The sequence below is a fragment of the Rutidosis leptorrhynchoides genome, chromosome 3, assembly GCF_046630445.1.
Source record: "Rutidosis leptorrhynchoides isolate AG116_Rl617_1_P2 chromosome 3, CSIRO_AGI_Rlap_v1, whole genome shotgun sequence".
NCBI lineage: Eukaryota > Viridiplantae > Streptophyta > Magnoliopsida > Asterales > Asteraceae > Rutidosis > Rutidosis leptorrhynchoides.
In genome coordinates, this window is record NC_092335.1 from 159801535 (window position 1) to 159825721 (window position 24187).

Consider the following 24187-nt stretch of genomic DNA (forward strand, 5'->3'; position numbering starts at 1 on the left):
ATTTTTCATTTTCATAAATAGAAGAGAATACGAAGATTAAGTTCTATTATGTTCTTAATGTATGTGGATATGATTAATGAAGAAAGAAAAAAGTAAGGGTAAAACTGGAAAGTAAAAACAGAAAATGCAGTCTTTTTATAATATTTTCTTAAACTGCGTGAATTTTGTCTGGGACAATTAATATGAGACGGAAGGAATATATATATGGTCATAATCAAGAGGGAAGCACTTTTTTTGTGGGGGGGAGGGGGAAGCAAATTTTTTTTTTTCATTTTTTGAAAAAACTTTGTTCACGAACATTATAGATTAGATGAAAATATGAATATTTAAAAAAGATACTTTGTGATGAATGTCATTATTTTTGCGGGAAAATGCTCGAATAAAAAAATTAAAACATTCAATGCATTGAATGTTTTGCTGCTGAGTTTATTTGCATCGTTTTGTTTTCATCTTGTGTGAAGTGTTTTTTTTTGAATTTAGCCCGATTTAGAGTTTAGGGTTTAGGGTTTTGGGTTTTCGGGTTTACTCCGTAAACCCTCAACCCTAAACTCTAAACCGTTCGTGTTAAAATATTCAATCTAAACCCTAATTTCTAAACCCTAAACCCTAATTTCTAAACCCAAAACCCTAATTTCTAAACCCTAATAGGAAGTGCCTCAATTGTTAAGGGGAGAGTTCCAGACGCTCGACGGTACCTAAAAAGAAGATTGCCAAAGAGGCTAAATTCCTTTTACCGATTGACTCTTCAATTCTGAACTCTGTACTTTTATATCCACTTCTTTACTAGAGAGAACTCGATTTGAAGCTTTCATTCCGGTTTGGTTTATCTTTATTTAGCTATTGAGCAAAAAGAGAAAGATGAAGGGCTTCGCTCCGGATCAAGAAATGAATGAAAGGTTGGAAGATCCTGCCCGGGATGCATTTGTAGAGAGATGCCGCTGCCCTAATTTATAACCCCCTAATTTCTAAACCCTAATTTCTAACCCCTTAAAAAAAACTTAGCAGCAAAACATTCAATGCATTGAATGTTTTTATTTTTTTCTTGGAGCGTTTTCCAGCCAAAATAATGACATTCATCACAAAGTGTCTTTTTTAAATGTTCATATTTTCATCTAATATATAATGTTCGTGAACAAAGTTTTTTCAAAAAATGAAAAAAATTACGTCCCCCCAAAAAAGTGCTTCCTTCTTGATTATATATATATATATATATATATATATATATATATATATATATATATATATATATATATATATATATATATATATATATATATATATATATATATATATATATATATATATATATATATAAACCATTCAGGCTTGCCTGAATGGTCACCGAGTTGCCCAATGAAGCACATCACCCGGATTCAATTCCTGGCTATGCCAAATTGTTCAAAAAGGGAGTGTGACTAGAGGGTGCGCATAATGCGCAATTCACCCGGTACCAGGTCTCGCGCTCGGGGGGCTTGATTACCCGAGGTTTTACCTTCTATGGAGGAGCCAATGTGCTCGTTCATAGGAGGGTTTCCTCGCTTACCCAATATATATATATATATATATATATATATAGGGGCAAGATCAATGGGGAAGTAACCAATCGGGGGGAAGCGGGGGGAAGCAAAAAAAAAAATTCGTTTTTTGAAAAAACTTTGTTCACGAACATTATAGATTGGATGAAAATATGAACATTTAGAAAAGACACTTCGTGATGAATGTTATTATTTTGGCGGGAAAACGATCGACAAAAATAACATTCAAGATAATATTGTTTGTGAAGAATGTTAACATTTTTTTTCTTCATGTTTTGTGAAGTAAAATTTAGCCCGATTTAGGGTTTAGGGTTTAGGGTTTGGTGTTTTGGGTTTATTCCATAAACCCAAAACACCAAAGCCTAAACCCTAAACCCTAAACTCTAAACCCGTTCGTGTTAAAAACTCAATCTAAATCCTAAATCTAAACCCTAAATCTAAACCCAAAACCCTAAATTTCTAAACCCTAATATCTAAACCCTATAAACCCTAATATCTAAACCCTAATATCCAAAGTCTCAAAATACGCTCGAAAAACACTATAATTGTTATATATTACTTCTTCGAGCGTTTTCCTGCCAAAATAAAATCATTTATCACAAAGTGTCTCTACTAAATGTTCATATTTTCATCCAATCTATAATGTTCGTGAACAAAGTTTTTTCAAAAAATGAAAAAAAAAAAAATTTGCTTCCCCCCGCTTTCCCCCGAATGGTTACTTCTCTCTTGATCCTACCACTATATATATATATATATATATATATATATATATATATATATATATATATATATATATATATCAAACATTGAGTTGTAGCTCAACTGGTAGTTGACTGCCTCTCTTAGCGAGAGGTTAAGAGTTCGACTTCGATGGACTGCAACATTGCACTCAATGTTATCCCTGACCCGAATCCACTCCACGCCTTTCGCTTAGTGCGGGGGCAGCGGGGAGGGAGGGTTGAAATGTCCCGTTCATATTGATTATAAACGTTCCATATTAATTGATTTCGTTGCGAGGTTTTGACCTCTATATGAGACGTTTTTCAAAGACTGCATTCATTTTTAAAACAACCATAACCTTTATTTTATCAATAAAGGTTTTAAAAACATTACGTAGATTATCAAATAATGATAATCTAAAATATACGGTTTACACACGACCATTATATAATGGTTTACAATAGAAATATATTACATCGACATATGTTTCTTGAATGCAGTTTTTACACAATATCATACAAACATGGACTCCAAATCTTGTCCTTATTTTAGTATGCAACAGCGGAAGCTCTTAGTATTCACCTGAGAATAAACATGCTTTAAACGTCAACAAAAATGTTGGTGAGTTATAGGTTTAACCTATATATATCAAATCGTAATAATAGACCACAAGATTTCATATTTCAGTACACATCCCATACATAGAGATAAAAATCATTCATATGGTGAACACCTGGTAACCGACATTAACAAGATGCATATATAAAAATATCCCCATCATTCCGGGACACCCTTCGGATATGATATAAATTTCGAAGTACTAAAGCATCCTGTACTTTGGATGGGGTTTGTTAGGCCCAATAGATCTATCTTTAGGATTCGCGTCAATTAGGGTGTCTGTTCCCTAATTCTTAGATTACCAGACTTAATAAAAAGGGGCATATTCGATTTCGATAATTCAACCATAGAATGTAGTTTCACGTACTTATGTCTATTTTGTAAATCATTTATAAAACCTGCATGAATTCTCATCCCAAAAATATTAGATTTTAAAAGTGGGACTATAACTCACTTTCACAGATATTTCATTCCTTGGAAATAAGACTTGGCCACGGATCGATTCACGAACCTATACAAATATGTACATATATATCAAAGTATGATCAAAATATAATTACAACCATTTTTATTATGTTTTAAAGATTTGAGTGTATTAAGTTAGCTGTCCTCGTTAGTAACCTACAACTAGTTGTCCACAGTTAGATGTACAGAAATAAATCGATATATATTATCTTGAATCAATCCACGACCCAGTGTATACACGTCTCAGGCTAGATCACAACTCAAAGTATATATATTTTTGGAATCAACCTCAACCCTGTATAGCTAACTCCAACATTACTGCATATAGAGTGTCTATGGTTGTTCCAAATAATATATATACATGGGTCGATATGATATGTCAAAACATTTGCATACGTGTCTATGGTATCCCAAGATTACATAATATATTAGAATACATGTATAATACAATATAAGTTAGCTAGGATATGATTTGTATAGATTTGTTAAACATTTCCCGTAGCTAAAAAGATCAAAAAATATCCAATCTTGTTTTACTCATAACTTCTTCATTTTAAATCCATTTTGAGTGAATCAAATTGCTATGGTTTCATATTGAACTCTAATTTAAGAATCCAAACAGAAAAAGTATAGGTTTATAGTCGGAAATTTAAGTTACATGTCAATTACTAAAGAGGTAGTCATTTTCGTCGAAAGAACGACATCTTGATGACCATTTTGAAAAACATACTTTCACTTTGAGTTTAACCAAGATTTTTGGATATAGTTTCATGTTCATATGAAAAATAATTTTCCCAGAAGAACAACTTTTAAATCAAAGTTTATCATTGTTTTTAATTATCCAAACCAAAACAGCCCCCGGTTTCACTACGACAGCGTATATCCGATTTTATGGTGTTCATCGTGTTTCCAGGTTTTAAATCATTAAGCATATCATATAGATATAGAACATGTGTTTAGTTGATTTTAAAAGTCAAGTTAGAAGGATTAACTTTTGTTTGCGAACAAGTTTAGAATTAACTAAACTATGTTCTAGTGATTACAAGTTTAAACCTTCGAATAAGATAGCTTTATATTTATGAATCGAATGATGTTATGAACATCATTAATACCTCAAGTTTTCTGGATAAAACCACTGGAAATGAGAAAAATGGATCTAGCTTCAAAGGATCCTTGGATGGCTTGAAAGTTCTTGAAACAGAATCATGACACGAAAATAGTTCAAGTAAAATTTTCACTCGAAATAAGATTGTTATAGTTGTAGAAATTGAATCAAAGTTTGAATATGAATATTACCTTGAATTAGAAAGATAACCTACTGTAAATAACAAAGGTTCCTTGATCTTAGATGATTACTTAGAATGGATTAGAAAGCTTGGAAGTAGACTTGCAAACTTGAAAGTATTCTTGATTTTTATGAAACTATACTTATGGAATCTATGAAGAACACTTAGAACTTGAAGATGGAACTTGAGAAAGATCAATTAGATGAAGAAAATTGAAGAATGAAAGTGTTTGTAGGTGTTTTTGGTCGTTGGTATATGGATTAGATATAAAGGATATGTAATTTTGTTTTCATGTAAATAAGTCATGAATGATTACTAATATTTTTGTAATTTTATGAGATATTTCATGCTAGTTGCCAAATGATGGTTCCCACATGTGTTAGGTGACTCACATGGGCTGCTAAGAGCTGATCATTGGAGTGTATATACCAATAGTACATACATCTAAAAGCTGTGTATTGTACGAGTACGAATACGGGTGCATACGAGTAGAATTGTTGATGAAACTGAACGAGGATGTATTTGTAAGCATTTTTGTTAAGTAGAAGTATTTTGATAAGTGTCTTGAAGTCTTTCAAAAGTGTATGAATACATATCAAAACACAACATGTATATACATTCTAATGGAGTCGTTAAGTCTTCGTTAGTCGTTACATGTAAGTGTTGTTTTGAAACCTTTAGGTTAACGATTTCAATTAATGTTGTTAACCCAATGTTTATTATATCAAATGAGATGTTAAATTATTATATTATCATGATATTATGATGTATGAATATCTCTTATTATGATATATACATTAAAATATCGTTACAACGATAATCGTTACATATAAGTCTCGTTTCGTAATTCTTGGGTTAGTAGTCTTGTTTTTACATATGTAGTTCATTGTTAACACACTTAGTGATATATTTAAATATCATTTTATCATGTTAAATATAGTGTATCAATATCTTAATATGATACATATGTATTTAGTAGACGTTATCATAATGATAATCGTTATATATATCATTTCGAGTTTCTTAACTTAGTAATCTCATTTCTTATGTATATCACACATTGTTAATATACTTAGTGCGATACTTACTCATCATAATCTCATGTCAACCATATATATATGTCTATATATACCACAACATGTAGTTTTTACAAATTTGTAACGTTCGTGAATCGCCGGTCAACTTGGGTGATCAATTGTCTATATGAAACTTATTTCATTTAATCAAGTCTTAACAAGTTTGATTGCTTAACACATTGGAAACATTTAGTCATGTAAATATCAATCTCAATTAATATATATATAAACATGGAAAAGTTCGGGTCAGTACAGTACCTACCCGTTAAATAAATTTTGTCCCGAAATTTTAAGCTGTTGAAGGTGTTGACGAATCTTCTGGAAATAGATGCTGGTATTTCTTATTCATCTGATCTTCACGCTCCTAGGTGAACTCGGGTCCTCTACGAGCATTCCATCGAACCTTAACAATCGGTATCTTGTTTTGCTTAAGTCTCTTAACCTCACGATCCATTATTTCGACGGGTTCTTCAATGAATTGAAGTTTTTTATTGATTTGAATTTCGTCCAACGGAATAGTGAGATCTTCTTTAGCAAAACATTTCTTCAAATTCAAGACGTGGAAAGTGTTATGTACAGCCGCGAGTTGTTGAGGTAGCTCCAGTTGGTAAGCTACTGGTCCGACACGATCGATAATCTTGAATGGTCCAATGTACCTTGGATTTAGTTTCCCTCGTTTACCAAATCGAACAACGCCTTTCCAAGGTGAAACCTTAAGCATGACCATTTCTCCAATTTCAAACTCTATATCTTTTCTTTTACTGTCCGCGTAGCTCTTTTGTCGACTCTGGGCGGTTTTCAATCGTTGTTGAATTTGGATGATTTTCTCGGTAGTTTCTTGTATTATCTCCGGACCCGTAATCTGTCTATCCCCCACTTCATTCCAACAAATCGGAGACCTGCACTTTCTACCATAAAGTGCCTCAAACGGCATCATCTCAATACTAGAATGATAACTTTGTTGTAGGAAAATTCTGCTAACGGTAGGTGTCGATCCCAACTGTTTCTGAAATCAATAACACATGCTCGTAGCATGTCTTCAAGCGTTTGTATCGTCCTTTCGCTCTGCCCATCAGTTTGTGGATGATATGCAGTACTCATGTCTAGACGAGTCCCCAATGCTTGTTGCAAAGTCTGCCAGAACCTTGAAATAAATCTACCATCCATATCAGAGATAAAAGAGACGGGTATTCCATGTCTGGAGACAACCTCCTTCAAATACAGTCACGCCAACTTCTCCATTTTGTCATCGTCTCTCATTGGCAGGAAGTGTGCTGATTTGGTGAGACGATCAACTATTACCCAAATAGTATCAAAACCACTTGCAGTCCTTGGCAATTTAGTGATGAAATCCATGGTAATGTTTTCCCATTTCCATTCCGGGATTTCGGGTTGTTGAAGTAGACCTGATGGTTTCTGATGTTCCACTTTGACCTTAGAACACGTCAAACATTCTCCTACGTATTTAGCAACATCGGCTTTCATACCTGGCCACCAAAAATATTTCTTTAGATCCTTGTACATCTTCCCCGTTCCAGGATGTATTGAGTATCTAGTTTTATGAGCTTCTCTAAGTACCATTTCTCTCATATCTCCAAATTTTGGTACCCAAATTCTTTCAGCCCTATGCCGGGTTCCGTCTTCCCGAATATTAAGATGTTTCTCCGATCCTTTGGGTATTTCATCCTTTAAGTTTTTCTCTTTTAAAACTCGTTGTTGCGCCTCCTTTATTTAAGTAGTAAGGTTAGTGTGAATCATTATATTCATAGATTTTACACGAATGGGTTCTCTGACCTTTCTGCTCAAGGCGTCGGCTACCACATTTGCCTTCCCCGGGTGGTAACGAATCTCAAAGTCATAATCATTCAATAATTCAATCCACCTACGCTGCCTCATATTCAGTTGTTTCTGATTAAATATGTGTTGAAGACTTTTGTGGTCGGTATATATAATACTTTTGACCCCATATAAGTAGTGCCTCCAAGTCTTTAATGTAAAAACAACCGCGCCTAATTCCAAATCATGCGTCGTATAATTCTGTTCGTGAATCTTCAATTGTCTAGACGCATAAGCAATTACTTTCGTTCGTTGCATTAATACACAACCGAGACCTTGCTTTGAGGCGTCACAATATATCACAAAATCATCATTCCCTTCAGGCAATGACAATATAGGTACCGTAGTTAGCTTTTTCTTTAATAACTGAAACGCCTTCTCTTGTTCATCCTTCCATTCAAATTTCTTCCCTTTATGCGTTAATGCAGTCAAGGGTTTTGCTATTTTGGAGAAATCTTGGATGAATCTTCTGTAGTAACCAGTCAATCCTAAAAATTAACGTATATGCTTCGGAGTTTTTGGGGTTTCCCACTTTTCAACGGTTTCGATCTTTGCCGGGTCCACCTGGATACCTTCTTTGTTCACTATGTGGCCGAGGAATTGAACTTCTTCCAACCAAAATGCACACTTTGAAAACTTAGCGTACAGTTTTTCTTTCCTCAATACTTCTAGCACTTTTCTCAAATGTTCTTCGTGCTCTTGATCATTCTTTGAGTAAATAAGTATGTCATCGATGAAAACAATGACAAACTTGTCAAGATATGGCCCACACACTCGGTTCATAAGGTCCATGAACACAGCTGGTGCGTTAGTCAATCCAAACGGCATAACCATAAACTCGTAATGACCATAACGCGTCCTAAAAGCAGTTTTTTGGAATATCATCCTCCTTTACTCGCATTTGATGATATCCAGAACGTAAATCGATTTTCGAATAAACCGACGAGCCTTGTAGTTGATCAAATTAGTCGTCAATTCTTGGCAGTGAATAACGGTTTTTGATGGTAAGTTTATTCAACTCTCTGTAGTCAATACACAACCTAAATGTACCATCCTTCTTCTTGACAAACAAAACAGGAGCTCCCCATGGTGATGTGCTTGGTCAAATGAAACCACATTCTAATAGTTCTTGCAGTTGGCTTTGTAGTTATTTCATCTCGCTGGGTGCGAGTCTGTAAGGAGCACGAGCTATTGGTGCAGCTCCTGGTACAAGATCTATTTGAAATTCAACAGATCGATGTGGAGGTAGTCCCGGTAATTCTTTCAGAAATACATCGGGAAATTCTTTTGCGACGGGAACATCATTGATGCTCTTTTTTTCAGTTTGTACTTTCTCGACGTGTGCTAGAACAGCATAGCAACCTTTTCTTATTAGTTTTTGTGCCTTCAAATTACTAATAAGATGTAGCTTCGTGTTGCCCTTTTCTCCGTACACCATTAAGGGTTCTCCTTCTTCTCGTACAATGCGAATTGTATTTTTGTAACATACGATCTCTGCTTTCATCTCCTTCAGCCAGTCCATGCCAACTATTACATCAAAACTCCCTAACTCTACTGGTATCAAATCAATCTCAAATATTTCGCTACCCAGTTTAATTTCTCGATTCCGGCATATATAATCTGCTGAAATTAATTTACCGTTTGCTAATTCGAGTAAAAATTTACTATCCAACGGCGTCAATGGACAACTTAATTTAGCACAAAAATCTCTACTCATATAGCTTCTATCCGTACCCGAATCAAATAAAACGTAAGTAGATTTATCGTCAATAAGAAACGTACCCGTAACAAGTTCCGGGTCTTCCTATGCCTCTGCCGCATTAATATTGAAAACCCTTCCGCGGCCTTATCCATTCGTGTTCTCCTGGTTCGGGCAATTTTTAATAATGTGACCCGGTTTTTCACATTTATAACAAACTACATTGGCATAACTTGTGATAGTGCACCAAATGAACATATATTTAGTATCAATATCCTTCTAATATGTAAAGTTTTTAGTTGTAATTATTCTATTTTTAAGTTGTAATCGTTTATATTAAATAAGTGCGAAGACAAAAGGCGAAAACGACGATTTGCAGACGCAAATGACCAAAAAGCTCAAAATGTACAAGATACAATCCAAGTGGTTCAAATTATTGATGAGAAACATCTAAAAATAACAAGAGTACAAGTTGCGGAACGCAAAGTACAAGATATTAAATTATACGAAAGGTCGTTCGAAAATTCGGAACCGGTACCCGAGCCAACTATCAACGCCCGACGCAATGGACCAAAAATTACAAGTCTACTATGCACAAGAATATAATATAATTATATAAATAATTATATTAATTATTTATATTTTATATTTATATATTTATTATGTCGACAAGCTAGGAGCCAAAAGTTTGTGAGCTGGATTTTCAAACTCCACGACTCGCGGAGTTTGAAGGCCAAAAACTCCACGACTCGCGGAGCTGTCAGAAATCAAAACGCCTATAAAAGGCCATGCATTCTGCCGAGTAAAAATATAAAAATAAATAATAAATAATAATAATACTCTGTAATAAATAAATAAATAAATATAATATATATATAGTATAGGGTAGTTTTATATTAGATTAGTTCGGGTTATGTAAAGGTTATTTTACGGGTTTTTGAAGTAGAAATTCTGTCCTTGTAACACTACGCGATAAATACTCAATGTAAGTTATGTTCTCCTTTTTAAATTAATGTCTCGTAGCTAAGTTATTATTATGCTTATTTGAGCCAAAGTAATCATGATGTTGGATTAAATATTAAAGACGAGGTAATTGGGCTTTGTACCATAATTGAGGTTTGGACAAAAGAACGACACTTGTGGAAATTAGACTATGGGCTATTAATGGTCTTTATATTTGTTTAACTAAATGATAGTTTGTTAATTTTAATATAAAGATTTACAATTGGACGTCCCTATAAATAACCATATACACTCGATCGGACACGATGGGCGGGGAATTTATATGTACGAATAATCGTTCATTTAACCGGACACGGGAATGGATTAATAGTCACTAGAATTATTAAAACAGGGGTGAAATTATGTACAAGGACACTTGGCATAATTGATAACAAAGTATTAAAACCTTGGGTTACACGCAGTCGACATCGTGGTGTAATTATTAAACAAAGTATTAAAACCTTGTTACAGTTTAAGTCCCCAATTAGTTGGAATATTTGACTTCGGGTATAAGGATAATTTGACGAGGACACTCGCATTTTAAATTTATGACAGATGGACTGTTATGGACAAAAACCAGACGGACATATTAAATAATCCAGGACAAAGGACAATTAACCCATGGGCATAAAACTAAAATCAACACGTCAAATAGCATGATTACGGAAGTTTAAATAAGCATAATATATTTTATTTCATATTTCCTCGTACTTTTATTTATTGTCATTTTAATTATTGTTATTTATTTTATCGTTATTTAAATATCGTCATTTACTATACGCTTCGCTTAAAATATAAAATCGACAAACCGTTCATTAAACGGTAAACCCCCCTTTTATATATTATTATATATATATATATATTTATATTTTTGTACAAATGTAATTATATAAAAATATAGTGTAACCGTCTCCCTGTGGAACGAACCGGACTTACTAAAAACTATACTACTCTACGATTAGGTACACTGTCTATAGTGTTGTAGCAAGGTTTAGGTATATCCATTTTGTAAACAAATAATTAAAACTTGTGTAATTTGTAACGCTTTTCGTATCAAAAATATATAGTATTTCACGTACCCCACGCTACGACATCAAGTTTTTGGCGCCGCTGCCGGGGACTCGGCAAAACGCTATATTTTTAATTTATTTTTGTATAAATATATTTATATATCATTTTAGAAAAACAATATAAAATTTAAAAAAAAAACACGTTTTTCAATCTCCGCGATTTGCGGAGGTTTTCTGGTACGGATCACCTCGACTCGCGGAGCCACCCTGACACGCCTGCAGAAACCCTAAATTTGCATTTATTACGGAGTTTTAATTATTATTATTAATTAATTAGTATTTAGGGTTAATTAATTTATTATTTAATTTAAGTTTTAATTAATTTGTAATAATTAATTTTAATTAGTTTTATTTAAATTGTAAAATTAATAGTTTTATAAAATAAAAATATAAAAATAATATTTTTATAAAAATTGTACTTTTTACAACTTTAAGTTTATTTTTATATTTTGTATTTTTTTAGTGTAATATTTGTATCTTTATTGTTCGTAGCTAGTTTTAAGTTCTAGTATTTTGCCGTAGCTTATTTTTATTTTTAGATTTTTAGGCTTTGCCGTTAAATCCCTTAAGTGCTATTTCTTTAGACTAAGATTTAGGTGCTTTAGAATTTTGCGACGATTTTAAAATTTTAGTGCCTGTTAAGTCACGAATCGCTACTTTCTTATTTTTATTTTTCGACGTTTTTCGACGCGCATTCTTTTTCTTTCTTATTTCTCGACGCTTTAGTTTTTAGGACTTAGAAATTTTCTCTATTTCTTATCTAATATCTCAAACGGAAAGAAAAATTATTTTAAGCGGTTAAATTGATAGACATCCAAATTTTCTGCTTCGTAGTAATAGTTGGATTTGTTAGTGGCTGAGTTGTGAGCTTCCGATTTAAAGGGTTCTGGCTCCCTGCTGCATCTTTTGGCTATTCGAAACGTGGGCAAAAGCAGAAAAGTCTATTAATTGAACAACTTATATAAGTTTTTCTATTTTTATAACTAATAGGATAATTAGTAAATGCACCACATTGTAGCTAAAATTTGGCCATTGCAATAAAATGGAAAATTTTGAAAACAAGGCTATGGAAACTCTTTTTGATATCCAAAATCAATTAAATCAATACTCTCAAACGGGTGTTGATGACAATTCGTTCGGTCAATCTTGGATCACGAATGACGAATCAATAACTGGTTGTGAAATCTGTGGAGATTATCACTCAACATGGGAATGTTATTATTACGTTCCTATGAAAAATTACGTACTCACGGAACCTGAATGGAATGATTATGAAGAATACAATTCAAATTGGGATTATTCCCAAGAATATTTCCAAACTCAACAACCAGTAGACGAGGAAAATTACGTGTCTGAAAATTTATTAGACAATATGAAAATCAAACTCGAAGAACTTGATGCTCAAAATGAACAAATGAGAGAGTTTGTAAATAGGCAAGCTGAAACTCTATCAGATTACACACCTGTTGATCTGAGGAGTCGTGTGCAAGAAAATCTCATATCATCGAATTTTGATGAATTCGAGAGCTCCGAAATCACCAACTATCCCGATGATACTTTTTATTCAGTTTTACCAATTTCACAACATATCGACACATTAGCCTCTACCGGAAAAAATCATCGATCCATCAATGAATGAAGAAGAAGTAAGGGTGACAAATTGGTACTCTTGGGAAAACGATAACGTTGAAAATTTTACCCCCGAGACCAAAATGGTGAGACCAATAAGTGCCATTAATGAAGAAGAATTTGCTTCGATCCCGAAATTCACCATTCCACAACCTTCCAACCCAATATTCTCAATAGACGAGTCATCCACCGGAAATGAACTACGAGCTGTAATAGATAATGACACCTCGAATTTCACCTAATTGGGTAATAGAGGTGAAACCTTTGATCCCGAGAATGAACGGAAGGAAATGTTAGGAATTGTCCGCCCTATAGTATGTATGTCGGTGTATATCGATCCATTTGACCAAGAACCAGAAAAGAGACATATCCATTTACTAAAAGCTACACTTAAAAAAGAATTAAGTAGTGACGATCGGGAGAGTCTAAACTTTAAACCCATTGATATATTATACACCACCCGAGATGTAAATAACTGGCTCACTATTCTAATTCGTGGAACTTATTCTACCGACTTCACATGTCGTCAGCTAAGTGTGGGGAAGTCTAACCCCACTTAACGTTAAATTAGGGGTTCGGGTTTGTGCATAACTCGTTAAATAAACATGCATAATAAGTAAGGGTAAAAGACGCATTTTCAAAAATTAGCAAACAGTCCAGAAAAGCAACCGTTTTTGAAGAAAAACACGTGTGATAAAACAAGAAGGAATGAACGATGAGGCACGCCATCTATCATTCGACGAGCTTTGAAATTACAAACTGGGTATTTTTAATCACTTTTCTACACTTATCACCCTCGTGAATTTATAATTATAGTCTGATTTCATGCAAATGAGGGCATTGCATGATCTCAAGTGTGGGGAAGGGTTATAAATTCTCTCGGGTTTGCACTTATTTTATTTGCCAAATTTTGTGAAAATTTTAAAAATTTTCAACTAAATGAATTCAAAATCATGTTTATACATATTTATGAACGATAAAACTAGGTGTTAATGCCGAAATTATCGTTACCTCGGAAAGGACATAAATTGAGAAACACCCTAAAACGATTGAATTCATTTAAAATGGAATAAAGGAGAATAAAAAGGCAAAGAAAGAAACTAAGTGTGGGGAGAATGTACCAAGTTATTCAATTAAAAACTATCTATCACATGTTTCTGTAAAGTTATTGCAGGTGCTTTTTGGACTAAATTAACTGTCTTGCCCGATTTACTATAAAGAGAGATGGATCTACACGATGAATCAATTCCATCATTAAAAGGAAGTAAAGTCTTCCGAAAAAGACACGCGCTTCTTGATTTAGGTCAAGAAGTTGTCGTCCAGACCAGCTGTAGGTTGACGAAAAATCTAGAAAAGTCATCACTAAAATCAGCAGGAAATCCACGGACCTCAGCATCAAACAGGGTCGCCAAGTGGTCAGACTTATCCTAACCATGAGAGGATCTGTCTTGTAAAATGGGGAGGACGCCGTGCAAATTAGCTTGATAAGACTAATGAACCAGATGCCCAGAAAGGATAATCTCCTTAAAGATTAAAAATCAGCTTTTAAGACTGATATTACTCAATCCTTGAGATTGACCTTAAAGATTGAGAATTCAAACTCATGGAATTCAATGATATCTAAACTCGAGCTTGAACGAGAAAATATTTTGATCAAATTATAAACCGATTTGTTTTCTGAAAACCCATTTTTAATGCGTTCATTACCATTGAACGTAAAATCCTAGGAATTCACCTGGAATTCATTAGGTCACCTGAACCAAATCGGGTGTCAACCGTAAGAACGGTGGTTGCATAGCATGGTCGGAGACAGGACCTTGTGCCAGATCGAAAAATCATAGGATGATCTTTACTATTGCTCATACAAAGGATAGTACTAGCATCTGACATGTTTATAGACCATAATCAAAAGCATGTCATTAGACATTGCCTTAACACTTGCTTGTTCATCGCTTCCTTTACAACCGGACGGTAGTTTACCGAAAGGTAATATACAGAGCAAGTATACTGGACGTGTTGCTTTCCTAATACAAGGTTAGCAAGTGGGTGACACAAAACCATAAGTTTTGAGCTAAAATTTTTAAATCTGAAACCCACAAAACCCACAAAAAAAATATTTTGCAACACCGGTGAAGGGTTATACAGGAAAACTTATCTAGGGTAAAAGCTAGATTGAATTTTCAAAGATCAAATATTTTCATAAAGATACAATTTCCTTAAGGATATACATTTTCATAGTCATGTGGGACTGTAAACCGCCTTTCAAATGTGCACTTTGCTTTGGAAACCGAAAGTAAATCGGCTATTTGATTGCAAGGGTCGTTGACCTAAACTCCAGGCAACTGTGGATGACACACCCACCTTTAACCAAGGTTCTATCGTTACTACCATTGTTTATACCGCCGTATCAAAATCACTGATGTACCAAGTGTGAAGAATAAAGAAGTGATTCGTGTGATATATTATTTCAAGTTCTGTATTGCTTGAGGACAAGCAACGTTCAAGTGTGGGGATATTTGATAGTGCACCAAATGAACATATATTTAGTATCAATATCCTTCTAATATGTAAAGTTTTTAGTTGTAATTATTCTATTTTCAAGTTGTAATCGTTTATATTAAATAAGTGCGAAGACAAAAGGCGAAAACGACAATTTGTAGACGCAAATGACCAAAAAGCTCAAATGTACAAGATACAATCCAAGTGGTTCAAATTATTGATGAGAAACATCTAAAAATAACAAGAGTACAAGTTGCGGAACGCAAAGTACAAGATATTAAATTATACGAAAGGACGTTCGAAAATTCGGAACCGGTACCCGAGCCAACTATCAACGCCCGACGCAATGGACCAAAAATTACAAGTCTACTATGCACAAGAATATAATATAATATATAAATAATTATATTAATTATTTATATTTTATATTTATATATTTATTATGTCGACAAGCTAGGAGCCAAAAGTTTGTGAGCTGGATTTTCAAACTCCACGACTCGCGGAGTTTGAAGGCCAAAAACTCCACGACTCGCGAAGCTGTCAGAAATCAAAATGCCTATAAAAGGCCATGCATTCTGCTGAGTAAAAATATAAAAATAAATAATAAATAATAATAATACTCTGTAATAAATAAATAAATAAATATAATATATATATATATATAGTATAGGGTAGTTTTATATTAGATTAGTTCGGGTTATGTAAAGGTTATTTTACGGGTTTTTGAAGTCGAAATTCTGTCCGTGTAACACTACGCGATAAATACTCAATGTAAGTTATGTTCTCCTTTTTAAATTAATGTCTCGTAGCTAAGTTATTATTATGCTTATTTGAGCCAAAGTAATCATGATGTTGGATTAAATATTAAAGACGGGGTAATTGGGCTTTGTACCATAATTGGGGTTTGGACAAAAGAACGACACTTGTGGAAATTAGACTATGGGCTATTAATGGGCTTTATATTTGTTTAACTAAATGATAGTTTGTTAATTTTAATATAAAGATTTACAATTGGACGTCCCTATAAATAACCATATACACTCGATCGGACACGATGGGCGGGGAATTTATATGTACGAATAATCGTTCATTTAACCGGACATGGGAATGGATTAATAGTCACTAGAATTATTAAAACAGGGGTGAAATTATGTACAAGGACACTTGGCATAATTGATAACAAAGTATTAAAACCTTGGGTTACACGCAGTCGACATCGTGGTGTAATTATTAAACAAAGTATTAAAACCTTGTTACAGTTTAAGTCCCCAATTAGTTGGAATATTTGACTTCGGGTATAAGGATAATTTGACGAGGACACTCGCATTTTAAATTTATGACCGATGGACTGTTATGGACAAAAACCAGACGGACATATTAAATAATCCAGGACAAAGGACAATTAACCCATGGGCATAAAACTAAAATCAACACGTCAAACATCATGATTACGGAAGTTTAAATAAGCATAATATATTTTATTTCATATTTCCTCGTACTTTTATTTATTGTCATTTTAATTATTGTTATTTATTTTATCGTTATTTAAATATCGTCATTTACTATACGCTTTGCTTAAAATATAAAATCGACAAACCGGTCATTAAACGGTAAACCCCCCCTTTTATATATTATTATATATATATATATATATATATATATATATATATATATATATATATATATATATATATATATATATATATATATATATATATATATATATATATATATATATATATATATATATATATATTTGTACAAATGTAATTATATAAAAATATAGTGTAACCGTCTCCCTGTGGAACGAACCGGACTTACTAAAAACTATACTACTCTACGATTAGGTACACTGCCTATAGTGTTGTAGCAAGGTTTAGGTATATCCATTTTGTAAACAAATAATTAAAACTTGTGTAATTTGTAACGCTTTTCATATCAAAAATATATAGTATTTCACGTACCCCACGCTACGACATCAACTTGCTCCGACACTACTTGCTCCACCACTACTCGTTCCAACACCATTTGTTCCTTTCGTTTTGTTAACCCCTGGTCCGTAGACCTCACACTTCGCCACGCTATGACCATTTATTTTACACTTGTTGCAAAATTTGGTGCAGAACCCTGAGTGATACTTTTCACACCTTTGGCATAGCTGCTTCTGATTGTTGTTGTTGCGGTTGTTATTGTTGTTGGGATGATTGTTGTAGTAGTAGTAGTAGTTGTTGTTGTTGTTGTTGTTGTTGTTGTTGTGCCGTTTGTTGTAGTTGCGATTGATGTTGCGATTGTTGGGATAGTTGTTGTTGTTTTGGTGACTCTTATCACCGTTTTCCTCCCACTTTCTTTTGACTAGCTTCACGTTGGCCTCTTCGGCCGCCTGTTCTTTAATTCTTCCCTCAATCTGGTTCACTAGTTTGTGAGCCATTCTACATGCCTTTTGTATGGAGGCAGGCTCGTGTGAACTTATATCTTCTTGGATTCTCTCCGGTAACCCTTTCACAAACGCGTCGATCTTCTCTTCCTCATCTTCGAACGCTCTCGATCACAATAGGCACAATTCTGTGAATCGTCTTTCGTACGAAGTAATATCGAATCCCTGTGTTCGTAACCCTCTAAGTTCTGACTTGAGCTTATTGACCTCGGTTCTGGGACGGTACTTCTAATTCATCAAGTGCTTGAATGCTGACCACGGTAGCGCGTAAGCAGCATCTTGTCCCACTTGCTCTAGATAGGTATTCCACCTTGTTAACGCAATACATGTGAAGGTATGCGTAGCGTACTTCACTTTGTCTCCTTCAGCACACTGACTTATGGCAAACACTGATTCAAATTTCTTGGTCCACCATTTTAATCCGATTGGTCCTTCGGTCCCATCAAATTCTGAAGGTTTGCAGGCAGTGAATTCCTTGTAGGAGCATCCTACACGATTTCTTGCGCCGTTAGCTGTATTGCTAGATTCAGAGTTATTGTTGGTATGTAGCGCGGCCTGTACTGCGGCTATGTTTGAAGCAAGAAAGGCACGAAATTCCTCTTCACTCATATTCAAGGTGTGTCGAGTAGTCGGTGCCATTTCCTTCAAAATAGTCAAATGAAACAATTTAATCATACAGAATATTAAGAGTAGTCAATAGTATCTCGTAGCATAATATGAACTCATTTATAAAAGCTTTTTCTTCATATTAGCATTTTATAATTTTAAATTCGGGTACTACCTACCCGTTAAGTTCATACTTAGTAACTAATATACAATTCAACTACTACAATTCCATATGAAAAACTGATTATAATAATATATCACATACAAATATTCTTCAAACTTACAACTTCGCTATATTACATATAACATGAAATATAGTATACTATGGCACATGATAGTTTTGAAGATAAATCTATTTAATACGCAAGTTGTTCAGCAAAGGAAATAAAGTCACGTAATTCATAAGTCCAGAAAAAAGTCATGTATTCTAGTTTTACTAAGACGACTTCCCATCCTTGGTCTTGTGAAAAATAACCGTTATGACCATTAGCTAGGCAGCATGTTGTAATGTCGTCAAAAGGACGAGGGTTTCGTAATGTCCAACAGCCTCGTAATAATCTAAAAACCTTGTTTCTCACCCCAACTACTGAATCCGTCACTTGTGGGAAAGTTTTATTTAAAAGCTGCAATCCGATGTTCTTTTTCTCACTTTGGTAAGAAGCGAACATCACTAACCCGTAAGCATAACATGCTTCTTTATGTTGCATGTTAGAAGCTCTTTCTAATTCACGAAATCCTATGTTGGGATATGTTGAGTCAAAATAGGTTCTTAACCCGTAGCGTAAAATTGCATTTGGGTTCCCCGCATTTAACGCTTTAAAGAAAACACAGCGTAACTTAAAGTCTCCCCAATGTGATATACCCACCTATCAAAGGAAAGCCTTTTATAAACTAAGGCATTTCTGGAAAGTCTTTCAAATGTTTGACAAGTTAATTTCGCCATAACTAAATGTGCTGATGAATTCTGACCGACTCTAGACAAGATTTCCTCAATCATATCCTCTGGTAGGTCTTCTAAAATATTCGGTTGTCTACCCTTAACGTCCATTTTGTTTTTATACTGTAAAATAGACAAGGATTAGATTCGTAATAACAAACAATACAAGCAATTTTTACATAGAACATAAAAGTACAAGCACACTACAATACATTTATTACACAACATGCTCACACCCCTCTAATCTGAATCACTGGTTTCTTCTTCTTCGGACTTGGTTCTTTTTCCTAATTTTCTAGGGATATATGATGTTCCTCTAATACGAGCCGTCGTTTTCCACATTGGTTTAGAAAAACCTGATGGTTTAGAGGTTCCCGGGTTATTGTCACGATGTTGAAAATACGGGTGTTGACGGTACATATAAAGTTCATCGGGGTCGGAATCAGATTTCTCTATTTTGATGCCTTTTCCCTTATTATTTTCTTTTGCCTCATTAAATTGGATCGGGGTAATTTCTATAATATCATCGGAATCCTCATCAGGATCCGATTCATCGAAAAATTGGTAATTTTCCCAATATTTTGCTTCCTTAGCGGAAACACCATTGACCATTATTAACTTTGGTCCATTGGTTGAGGATTTTATTTTATTTGACCGGTTTTCTGTGGTTCCTACTATTCCCCCCTCCGGAACCTCTTCTTCTTCCGGTTCCTCTTCTTCTGGTTCCTCTTCTTCCGGTTCCTCTTCTTCCGGTTCCGTTTCCTCTTCTTCCGGTTCTTCGGGAACTTGTGAATCTTGCCAATATATATTCGACTCTTCGTTATTATTAGGTGAGTCAATGAGATTTGTGCTAGAGGTAGACATCTATCACACAATATCAAACATGTTAAGAGATTAATATATCACATAATATTTACATGTTAATAATATATAGTTTCCAACAAAAATGTTAAGTAATCATTTTTAAAGAAAACACGGTCGAAGTCCAGACTCACTAATGCATCCTAACAAACTCGATAAGACACACTAATACAAATTTTTTGGTACTCTAAGACCAACGCTCGGATACCAACTGAAATGTCCCGTTCATATTGATTATAAACGTACCATATTAATTGATTTCATTGCGAGGTTTTGACCTCTATATGAGACATTTTTCAAAGACTGCATTCATTTTTAAAACAACCATAACCTTTATTTTATCAATAAAGGTTTTAAAAACATTACGTAGATTATCAAATAATGATAATCTAAAATATACTGTTTACACACGACCATTATATAATGGTTTACAATAGAAATATATTACATCGACATATGTTTCTTGAATGCAGTTTTTACACAATATCATATAAACATGGACTCCAAATCTTGTCCTTATTTTAGTATGCAACAGCGGAAGCTCTTATTATTCACCTGAGAATAAACATGCTTTAAACGTCAACAAAAATGTTGGTGAGTTATAGGTTTAACCTATATATATCAAATCGTAACAATAGACTACAAGATTTCATATTTCAATACACATCCCATACATAGAGATAAAAATCATTCATATGGTGAACACCTGGTAACCGACATTAACAAGATGCATATATAAGAATATCCCCATCATTCTGGGACACCCTTCGGATATGCTATAAATTTTAAAGTACTAAAGCATCCGGTACTTTGGATGGGGTTTGTTAGGCCTAATAGATCTATCTTTAGGATTCGCGTCAATTAGGGTGTCTGTTCCCTAATTCTTAGATTACCAGACTTAATAAAAAGGGGCATATTCGATTTCGATAATTCAACCATAGAATGTAGTTTCACGTACTTGTGTCTATTTTGTAAATCATTTATAAAACCTGCATGTATTCTCATCCCAAAAATATTAGATTTTAAAAGTGGGACTATAACTCACTTTCACAGATATTTCATTCCTTGGAAATAAGACTTGGCCACGGATCGATTCACGAACCTATACAAATATGTACATATATATCAAAGTATGATCAAAATATAATTACAACCATTTTTATTATGTTTTAAAGATTTGAGTGTATTAAGTCAGCTGTCCTCGTTAGTAACCTACAACTAGTTGTCCACAGTTAGATGTACAGAAATAAATCGATATATATTATCTTGAATCAATCCACGACCCAGTGTATACACGTCTCAGGCTAGATCACAACTCAAAGTATATATATTTTTGGAATCAACCTCAACCCTGTATAGCTAACTCCAACATTACTGCATATAGAGTGTCTATGGTTGTTCCAAATAATATATATACTTGGGTCGATATGATATGTCAAAACATTTGCATACGTGTCTATGGTATCCCAAGATTACATAATATATTAGAATACATGTATAATACAATATAAGTTAGCTAGGATATGATTTGTATAGATTTGTTAAACATTTCCCGTAGCTAAAAAGATCAAAAAATATCCAATCTTGTTTTACCCATAACTTCTTCATTTTAAATCCGTTTTGAGTGAATCAAATTGCTATGGTTTCATATTGAACTCTAATTTAAGAATCCAAACAGAAAAAGTATAGGTTTATATTTGGAAATTTAAGTTACATGTCAATTACTAAAGAGGTAGTCATTTCTGTCGAAAGAACGACATCTTGATGACCATTTTGAAAAACATACATTCACTTTGAGTTTAACCAAGATTTTTGGATATAGTTTCATGTTCATATGAAAAATAATTTTCCCAGTGTCGTGTCGTGGAATCATTATTATGTAACCAAAGACCAACGGTCGAATGGTTAGAGACGTTACTCTCAATAGGCCTACTCACAATAATTAAGTTTGCATTTAAACGTAGCAATTGACGATATTACGGTAGGGATTTAGCATGAATCAAAGCATGACAGCATAGTTAACAATTTAGTACTTGTGTCTAAGCGTAAAACAGTTATAAAGCAAGCATGTGTCTCACCCCAAAAGTTATAAAACAGTTATGAAACAGCAAAAAGTGGGGCTATGAAGTTCACCTTAGTAGCACAAAAGAGTATTCCACGAAAGAATTGAACGGAAGGACGTGACCGAGATTTCAACCTAGAGATAGAACGTATGATCAGACATTGCCTAACAGACAATAGTATATAGTACTATATTGATAGTAATGGTTCACTAAGGAATTTCTATTCTCAGAAGGTTACTATTTATGAAAAGTTTCCACTTATAGTAATTTTCCAATTTTAGAAAGTTCGGGTTAATCTTTAGCAAGACGTTGTACAACTTTACTCAAACTTCGTTGCTATAAAATAAGTCAGGAATGACCAGATGTAACCGGGGGCCCAGGACTCTTGACCAGAATCTAAGTCATGGCATTCGAGATCCACAAGCTTACCCATAAATGGCAACCTAGACATCATTCACTTACGACCGTGAGTAGCGATGAAGTTCACATGAATTATACATTATCTTTGATTAACCTTCACTTTAGGTGTATACACACAACGAATTATTAATGTACTTAATAATTATATATGTGATAATATAACCTAAGTATTATTTAATATTTAGTTATTATACCTTAGTATGTCTTATATATATATTAAATATAATTACCTTTAATTAAATACCTAAATTACTTCAAAAATAATAGTGTTTTATTAATCGAACATTATTCAAAAATGTTTAAATAATAAATTAAATATCTAAAAATTACATACATAATTTTTATAGTCTTAGTTAATCATATAGATTAGTAGAAAAATTTAAGAAAACGTTTTTATTATATTTTTGTATTTATTTTTGTTTTTACCCTTAATGTATTCACAAAAAAATTTTAATTCTACATAATTACTAAATAGACCCAAATAATTATTTTTATAATTTTTATAAGTTTCTATCAGTCTAATAACCTGTAGAAAAATATTTAAAAAAATATTTTTTATTATTTTATATTTATTCTTAATTTACCTTCGAATTACATAATAATAGAGTTTAATTATATAATAAATAACAATTCGACCCAAGTAATTATTTTTATAATTTTTTCAGATCTATATAAGTTTTAAAAACTCAGAAAAAATTATATATATTTTATTTTTAGTTAAAAGTATTTATTACGAATTTTACATTGTTTTTACGTTTAAACACTACATAATTCGTATTTAATTATAAATAATATTCCATAAATTATCAAAATTATTTTTATGCATCATAACACTTATAATACTAATTATAACATATAAACATAATTAATTTCGAATTTTACAAAGAATATACAATAAATATAAATATAAATGACAATATTGAAAAAATTTAATAAAAATAGAAAGTACCTCAAATTTTCTTCAAGGTTTTGAGAGAATAACTTAAGTTTTTGTGTTTGGCAAGAAAAAATGAATGAGAAGCCATGTATTTATAGGTAAAAAATGGTTGGTGAAAAGAAAAAAAATAATAAAATAAAGGTGCCAATTTTGACAAAATAATAAAAACATGTTAAAAATGTTTTTAATAAGTTTTTGTTTTTGAAAATATTTAGTCAAAATTCATGGGCTCATTATTTAATTTATAAAAAAAATCTTATTTCTTTTTATTTTTATTTTTTTTATAAGCTAAAAATATATATAATAATTAAAATAACTTATCATTTAATTAATAATTATGTTACATATAGTTTTAAATATAATACGCATTAATATTAACTAAAGTTATTTTATATAATTAGTGTAAACTTTAGTTAACAGAACGTGTCGACTAAAAATAAATATTTGATCAACGTCGAATTTAATTATATATTACGTATGGATAACAACCCTAT

At 33.0% G+C, this 24187-nt stretch overlaps 1 protein-coding gene across 1 annotated transcript in view; it reads right to left on the bottom strand.

The window, feature by feature from the left end:
* Window positions 1–634: 634 nt before the first annotated feature.
* LOC139900539 (uncharacterized) overlaps window positions 635–24187 on the bottom strand; it is a 28056-nt gene continuing 4503 nt past the window's right edge. The window contains exon 3 of the mRNA XM_071883305.1: window positions 635–695. Within this exon, the coding sequence (XP_071739406.1) occupies window positions 635–695 (61 nt within the window). The remainder of the gene's footprint in view (window positions 696–24187) is intronic.